Consider the following 8,556-nt stretch of genomic DNA (forward strand, 5'->3'; position numbering starts at 1 on the left):
GTGGGTTGTGTGGGGAGATGTGCGCTGTGATGTGGTGGTGTTGTTTGGGTTTTGCAGTGTGTGAGTGAGTTTGTGGCAGGTGTGGTGATAATTGAAGGGGCAGTTGTGGAATGCGTGGTTGTGTGTTTGTGAGTTATATGTGGCGTACGGTATGCTAAGACGTGACTTGAGTTAGTTGTGTCCCTTTCCAGTTGGTCAATAGTTGGGTGGCAGCAGGTAGGAATAGCTCGGGATTGTGGGTTTTGTTTGTATGTGTTTTACAGTAGGGTGTGTGTATGTGTCTCAGGTGTGGGGTTTTCAAATGGTCCAGTGTGGGGTTTTGTTGTTGGTGAGCTGTGCTGATTTCTGATTTGTATTTGGGAGGGCGGTTTAGTTTTTGCCATAGCGGATTCTGTGCAGCCTGTTTCCCGCCGTCGTTCGACCTGGTGCCTCGCTCTTTTCTGGAGGATGTTGCCTTTACGGTCGTATTACGGCAATACGTCTTTTCACGGGAGACTACACCGCGGTTGGCGGTAATTTCCACCAAATACGAAATGACCACCTATGTATCATCTAAAGTGCTTTTGTTGTGCAATAGGTTAACCATCAAGTATTTATGTACCCATTGTTACGTGTGACAGTTATAATTTACCTTGAACCATTATTGTTCATATAGATTTAATTGGCCCTGGTTCTGACTTAATCAGGCAGCCCCTGTTATGATGAACCATCCAGTAAGGTGTGCTCTGCCACTATGTGAATAGTACAGTGCATGCCGCATTGCACACAGACTAAACCACATAAACACTCTCAAAACCCCCACACAGAAACAGCCATAATTGAGGTGCAGAAGGCAACTCACAGTCATGGGCCTGATGCCACTGCACCTGTTATATCACTGGCAGGTAAACCCCTTGTCCCAACACACTACCCAACAGAAGCTTGCTTCAGGCCTGAGCTAGGGCTGCCATCTGGCCTTTTTTTTACCGGGATTATCATTATTTTAATGCCTGAGCCAGTACAAAAATTGTGGAACCACCTAAAGCTGGTATTTTCCCCTTTATTATTACGTACTTAAAACACTTATTATAAAACAATGCACTTTAACATGCGCCTTAGAAATTCTTTAATGACCTCTGAATAAGAAATAAAGTAAACAAACTGAAAAACCACCATAACGTTGACATGGAGGACACACTTAACAAGTGTGTTCCCCATGGCATCTCTGCTGTGACGTGCAGGGCCAAAGATCATGTTTGGTAGGACCTGACCCACCCAGCAACACCTCACCCCCACCCCACTTGAACCGGACCTGCTTCCATGAATTATTGAGTCTTCTCAGAAAGAAGTCATCTTACCTGATTAAATCCTTCCTTTTTCTGGAAGAAGGTCTTTCCTGAATAAGCTTTCTTTGAACAAGTTTCAAATACCACCAGTGGCGGCCGGTGATATATATTTCTGGAGAGGCGCCAGAGCTAAATGGGTGGTTTAACCCACAGATAGGCACTGTGGTAAATGCCTTAAGTCTCAATGCCAAAGCTCTCGATCATGGCTTGTTAAGAGTGTTTAATTTATAACAGGCCATGACTGAGAGTTCTGAACACAAGGCTAAAGACAGTGCGAGCTTCTCACAATCCCGGTCAGTGGGTCAAAAAAGTAAATAACAATAAAATATTTACTGAACAAAGTGTCCTCTGTGTTCTGCTCTTTGGAAGTCCCAGCGTGAGTCTTGGAGCCTCAGCCAAATGCCGTCTACCACCCCAGACGCTTGTCTCATGCTGCTGATAATGTTAGCAGCATGAGAACAAAGACAGGATTGGTTGGAGCAAGCTTGCTCGACACTCCTTTAGGCACTGGGACCTGTACCTTCTCTCCACCCAGCTGCGTTAAACAGCTCAGGTCGATAGGATGAAAGTGCACATGTCAAGCTAGCCATCGCAAGACAGCCGGCCAAAATGACATGCACACTTTAAACAGGAATGTGTACCACTTTTCCTCTGCTGCAAATCACCAGCAATGGCAGTGCTCGTTTCTGACTCTTGGCTCGGGCTGACAGCACCTGTGAAAAATCAAATGCTAATTAAGTGTATTTTATTATCATTTCATTTTTCACCTCTGCTGCTGTGAGGGACGACGCTACACCACTCAACTTGAGGAACCACCGCTTAATACCACTGATGTATGACTGCCTCTGAACAAGGACTTTCTTGAATAATTGAATCCTTTGGGAATCTGTTACTCTTCATTGAGTTACTAATAATATGGAGGATAAACAGTGATGGCATCAGACTTTTGTGAAGCAGAGTTTTGCGACATCTGGCCAAATGCTACCAAAGCAATCAATCCTCCTGCACAGCATTCCCCCACCACCTGATCTTGTAGGTCAAAAGAATGAGAACCCTGCATTAGGAGCAACAAAATACCACTCTGTAACTGTATGCATATAAGTTCATTAAAATGCAAAACACATCAATCATGCTCATAGCTGTTCTGTGTAATTAGTGCATGTTAGACTTGGCATCATTGGCATGGCCTCCCCTAACTTTTAGCCTCTACTTCCCAGGTTGTTTCTGTGTGCTGGACTTTGTTTTTGCTGTTTTGTTTGCTCTGGACGCTTTACCACTGCTGACCAGTGCTGAAGTGTGAGTGTTCCCTGTATACATTGTATGTGTGCATTGGCTTATCCATGACTGGCGTATTTGATTTACTAGTGAGTTCCTAGTAAAGTCCACTAGAGGTGCCCAGGGCCTGTAAATCAAATGCTACTAGTGGGCACGGTTGTGCCATCCACATTAGTAGCCCTGTAAACATGGCTCAGACCTGCCACTGCAGTGTCTGTGTGTGCAATTTTAAACTACGAATTCGACTTGGCAAGTGTACCCACTTGACAGGCCTAAACCTTCCCTTTTCATACATATAAGGCACCCCTAAGTTAGGCCCTAGGTAGCCCCCTGGGCAGGGTGCAGTGTATGTTAAAGGTGGGACATGTACTCATGTGTTTTACATGTCCTGACAGAGAAATACTGCCAAATTTGTTTTTTGTTGTTGCAGGGCCTATCTCTCTCCTAGGTTAACATGGGGGCTGCCTTTAAATATTGTTAATGCAGTTTCCCTTTGGGAGCAAATAGACATTTGGAGTTTGGGGTCTTTCACCTCATAATTTAAAAATACATCTTTTAGTGAAGTTGGTTTTTGGATTGTGTGTTTGGAAATGCCACTTTTAGAAAGTAAGCATTTTCTTGCTGAAACCATTCTGTGACTCTGCTTGTTTGTGGATTCCGTGTCTGGGTCAGTTTGACAGTTGGGCTGTTTGAACCTCTCCTCTAGACAGTGGTCACTTACACCTGAAAGGGCTGTGCTTGCCGTCGCAATGCAGTCTCCAACCCCCTGGTGTGTGTCTGGGGCCTGGCAGGATCTTGAAAATAACAGAGACTTCTCTTTGAAGTAGGCCTACTTCAAAGGCAGAAAGGGGTATCAGAAGAGCGTCCAAAATCCCTGAAAATTAGATTACTTCTGAAACTAACAGGAACCTTTGCCAAGGAGAAGAGCTGGAGAACCTGGAGAAGGAGTACTGCCCCTTTGGATGTAACTGTGCTATGCTGGGTTGGGCTGCAGTAGCTGCTTCTGCCTGAGAGAGGACACAGACTGACTTTTGTGTGACTTCCCACTGGTGAATAATCTCCAAGGGCTTGAACTGAGCTTGCCTCCTGTTGTTGAAGTCTCAGGGACATCAAAGACTTCCCTCTGCCAGCACTTCGGCTTTCTGTGGAGAGCCCTGCCTGTCAAGTGGTGCCCAACCCCGTCTCTGGGCCCTTGAAAGGTGCAGCTAGTTGAAAAGGACAGAAATCCACAGAAAGACCGCCGTGGGGAAAACTTTTGATGCACCACCCGCCTCACGGCTGAAAAACGACGGGTCGCCAGCCTCGCGGCTAACATCGATGCTCCACCTGCATCGCAGCTGTAAGATCGACGCAACGCAGCTGGAGAAATGACAAATGACACCTGCAGCGGCTGCTGTTAACGATGCAAGCCCCCATGCAGCGTGGTTTCTGGACACCGTGCAACCGGATTTCAACGCAACATCTCTGGGTGCAGAAAATCGTGGAAAGCATGCCCTGACCCGAGGTGCCCATCTGGATTGACGCATCGCTCTCTTGCGGGAGAGAAGAAATGATGCACGCCGACCTGACTGGAGGAGGAACGACGCACCGTCTCGCTTGTGAGGGAGAAATCGATGCATTGCTGGCCTTTTCCGATGCACACTCGCCCATGCGACTTTATTTTGATGCTACTTAGGTACTTTTGTACACTAACAATGCTCTCAGTTTTCTAAAAGATTTAAGACTCTTTTGCTTTTTAAATTCATAACTTGACTTGTGTATGTTGGATTTTTGTCATTTTGGTTTTGTTTTGTTTAGCTAAATATGTTCTATTTTTCTAAACCTGTGTTGCTTCCTTTTGTGGTGAGTTCACTGGGTTACTGTGGGTGTTGGTACAAATACTTTACACATTGCTTCTGAAGTTAAGCCTGCCTTGTTGTGCCAAGCTACCAAGGAGGTGAGCGGGGGTTAACTGAGGGTGATTCTCCTTTACCCTGACTTGAGTAAGGGTCCTTGCTTGGAAGGAGGGTAACCTGACCGCCAACCAAAGACACCATTTCTAACAGTGCAAATATCGGAAAGATTTGTTTTGTTGAAAACTGTGTCAGGTTTTAGCCACATCCTAAATGTGAAGCATTAACAAGTTGTAAAAATTAAAAAACGAAATGGCATGGCTTGATTCTAATTGTGTTCTCTTTTGTAGGACAAAATGGCTGAAGACAACATAACCCTCCCTTCTGATAACATAACCTTCTACAATCGAGGGAATAACCTTCTCACAGCCATCTTGTTTTTTATCACCTTCCTATTTGGAATTGTTGTTAATAGTGTTTTCGTCTGGGTGCTGGGCTTTAGGTTGAAAAGGACTGTCAACACCATCTGGTTTTTCCACCTCATTGTGTCCAACATTATCTTTGTCATGATTACTCCTTTCTTGGGAACTACTTTCCTCATGAACAGTCAGTGGACGTTCGGGGTGGCTCTATGCAAAGTAATCAATGGATTAATTTCCCTGTGTATGTTTATCTCAGTGTTCTTGCTCACGTTCATTAGTGTTGACCGGTATCTGCTCATCTTTCATCCATTGTGGTACAGATCCCATAGGACCACCCGCTGTGCCTCCATCATCACCACATCTGCATGGATCGTATCTGTGATGCTTTGCTCACCCTACCTCGTTTTGCGGGAAACACGTATCACTGATAGAAACAAGACAATTTGCTTTAACAATTATGCACTGTCAGATGATTGGGATAATCCAGAGGTACAGAAGCTAAGGAAAGTGGTGAACTGGTCAATGTTTACCACGAGAGTGGTACTAGGATACCTCCTCCCATTCTTTATAATTACATTCTGCTACGTAAAGATCGCCTTCAAGATTAAAAGTAAAAAGTTGGCAAAGACACAAAAACCATTTAAAGTCATCCTGGCAGCCATTTTGTCTTTTTTCATCTGCTGGATGCCGTACCACATGCATGCTGGCATGAGTATATGGGCCCCAGAAAACACCTTACAGGCCATCCAGGCATGCGCTGTCTGTTTAATATGCATAAACAGTTGCTTCTCACCAATACTTTACCTTTGCATTGGCGGAAATGTAAACCAAGTATTCAAAAAGTCGATACTAACCTTATTTGAGTCAGCTTTTAACACTTAAATTCATCTCTACGGAACGAAGTCAGAATCAGCTTATGATTTGCTTCAATGAAAGATCCTCTGTCCACAATTTGTTGACTGTGCCTGAAAGACTGTCCCATAAGGAAAAGGGTTGGTGGGCTATCTGATCTGAAGTGGGTTGGACATCACTTATCTACATGCTAGTGAGAACGTGTTCATCCTAAGAATGACGTCACAAGCTGAACCTTACTAGTGTGTCTCAGTGCAGCCTACAATGCCATTACAAGGAATATGGTGTGTATTTACCCCATGAAGGATTCTAAACTCAGTAGGGAAGCGGAGGCATTTATCAGTGCAGGTCTACGTTGTTTGCGTAAATGTATGGTCTGTTTACATACTTGTGAATTCATTTTCCATAAAAAATCAAACCACCATTCAAGACTGACACGGGCGTCAACAGTTCATACCTGAGTAGAGGCCCTTGGCAGCCCAACATGCAATGCTAGCTTGGCCAGCTGCATAGAGCTGAAATTTTATATGCCACAAAATGTTAATTGTTTCATAAGCTACATTGTAAATACAGCTACTGATCTTCCGTTTAAATTAACTAATACGCAAAAACGCTGAAAGAAAATACGTTGTTTGGTTCTCTTAATTTACCTCAAAATAAAACAGAGAAACACCCCTCGCCGGGATGCCTGCACTTAACGTTCCTGCAAGACCGGGGCATAACAAATCTATTTGAAACAAATCCAATTTCATAGTGAAAAAACAGGCCTAATGGTTTATTATCACTATTAAGGAATAAAAATGTATCTGTCATTGTCGATCTTTCAAGAAAATTATTGCTTATACTTTTCACAACGACGTCTACAAAGAATGCGGCAATATACATATTCATTTCCAAAAAAAGGAAGCAATACATACAACTGGAGCAACATTAATAAACCTTTTAAAACATAGAAACGCAGCACAGAACAACCCCTGATGTCCGAACTGCCTGCTTCCACAAATCAGAGTAACTAGGAAATTTATATGATTTCATTTCTGACCATTGATCTCCTTCTGGTCGGTTTGATGAGAAACACTGTAAGTGCAGGAGGTCCCAGTCCAATAAAAGGAGCATTTCTAAAGCTTCACACAAACGCAGCAACGGCAGTGCAAGGCGTTCAGCACAAAACAAACACTTGAAAGACCAATATGTCTTGCTTGTTGTACGTACATTTGCTCTTTGTTGTAATGGCCATTATCTGTGTAATATCTTTGGATGGACAGACTGAAAACAAATTTATACATAGGAAATTGGGTTAGTAGTTTGGAGGTGGGGGTGTGTGCCTGATTCAAGCAGTAACCACAATTTCTGTCAGGATGAAACACAAGCAACCTTCAAATTAACCTGTGCTTAACCCTCTGGTAGCTTGGCACAAAGCATTCATGCTTAACTTAGAGGCAATGTGTAAAGTATTTATGTAGCACTTCAGAAAAATAGAGTAAAATTGAATAGATTATTTTAGACCAGAAGGTCAAAAATCCAATTAGTAGAAACTGAAATATGCAATTTTAAAGATTTAAGTTAAAATAATGCCTAAAAGCAGAAAGTGCCAACTGTGATTATCTGGGCATGCCGGATGGGTTAAAAGTCACAAGTTCAGTGTGACCACAATGGAGTGCAAGCTAGATTCAGGGACCAAGGTAATGCCCGCTGAACAAAGTACTTTAAATCCTGGTTTGCAGAACTTTGCAATATCCTGCATCAAGGATGCTTATCGCTGCAGCAGTTTCAGGGAAACTGCGGGGATGCAATGCAGAGTTATGCGTCGTTGTTAAAGATGCCATCGACGGGGCGTGGCTTCGGGCGTCAAGATGGCGGTCGCACTCTGAGAGTGCTCTGGACCCCTCCGTCATCCGCCCATAGCTAACGCGGTTTTGCCGAGCGAGGGATGCCGCTTCGACTCTCCCCGTGATCCCTGGATCCCGAGGAGCCGGTGGAGGTGAGCGGTGGCGAAAGGCAGGCTCCGATCTACCGCCGCGGCCCGACCGGCTCCGAGGGGAAAGAAAAATAAAATGGCGGCTGGGACGGGGTCTCCGTGGCTGATTCGGCTCCGACGCTGTTGCCCTTCCTGATGCCGCGGCGCCGGGCTGGGGGCGCCCCGCGGGCCCTGGAGGGCGCTGGGTCGTGCTCCGCGTGTGGAGCCCCGTGGACGGAAGAGACGGCCCTGTCCCGGCCCGAGAAAAAGGCCCTACGTTAGCGGGGCCGCCCTTGGTGCCCACGCGGAGGCGCCGGAGTGAGGGACCCGCGGGGCCCCGCCGGACCGGAAGTACGCCAGGAGTCCGGGAGAGCATTAGGACTGCGCCCCACACGCAGAACCCCGCGGACTGAGGGGACGACGTCGGCTCGGGGGAGAGGCCCTGCACCGAGAGGGCGGCCCCGGGGTGCCCACACAGAGACGATCGACGAGGAGGCTCCGCGGTAACCCGCCGGACGGGGGACGCACCGGGAACCCTGGAGAGCACTGGGGCTGCGCCCTGGGCGCGAAGTCCCACGGATTGGAGGAGGCAACGCCGCCCCGGCCCAAGAAGAGGGGCCCTGCGCCAACGGGACTACCTCCGGGCGCCCAACTGAACTGTCGGTGGTGAGGACCCACGGAATCCCGCTGAAGGGAGGCGGGACGTTGTTGGCACGAGGAGGAACAGCGTGACAGTGGTATGGAGGATGCCCACCCGCGGCTCCCACTCCCTCCCCCCACCCTGGTGCCTTGATTGACTTGGGGTGGGGGCCAGGAGCGTGTGGCGTGCCTGAGTCGTGCGGGGGATCAGAGGTGACCCCATCAATTCTTCAAGCAGCTATCGACAAGCGGGC

At 46.6% G+C, this 8,556-nt stretch overlaps 1 protein-coding gene across 1 annotated transcript; it reads left to right on the plus strand.

Annotated features, from left to right (window-relative positions):
• The first annotated feature begins 4,788 nt into the window (after positions 1-4,788).
• GPR33 (G protein-coupled receptor 33) lies at positions 4,789-5,736 on the plus strand. The gene has a single exon (XM_069242044.1). The coding sequence runs from the start codon at positions 4,789-4,791 to the stop codon at positions 5,734-5,736; it is 948 nt and encodes a 315-aa protein (XP_069098145.1).
• Positions 5,737-8,556: the final 2,820 nt, after the last annotated feature.

Source organism: Pleurodeles waltl, chromosome 6 (genome assembly GCF_031143425.1).
Source record: "Pleurodeles waltl isolate 20211129_DDA chromosome 6, aPleWal1.hap1.20221129, whole genome shotgun sequence".
Classification (NCBI taxonomy): domain Eukaryota; kingdom Metazoa; phylum Chordata; class Amphibia; order Caudata; family Salamandridae; genus Pleurodeles; species Pleurodeles waltl.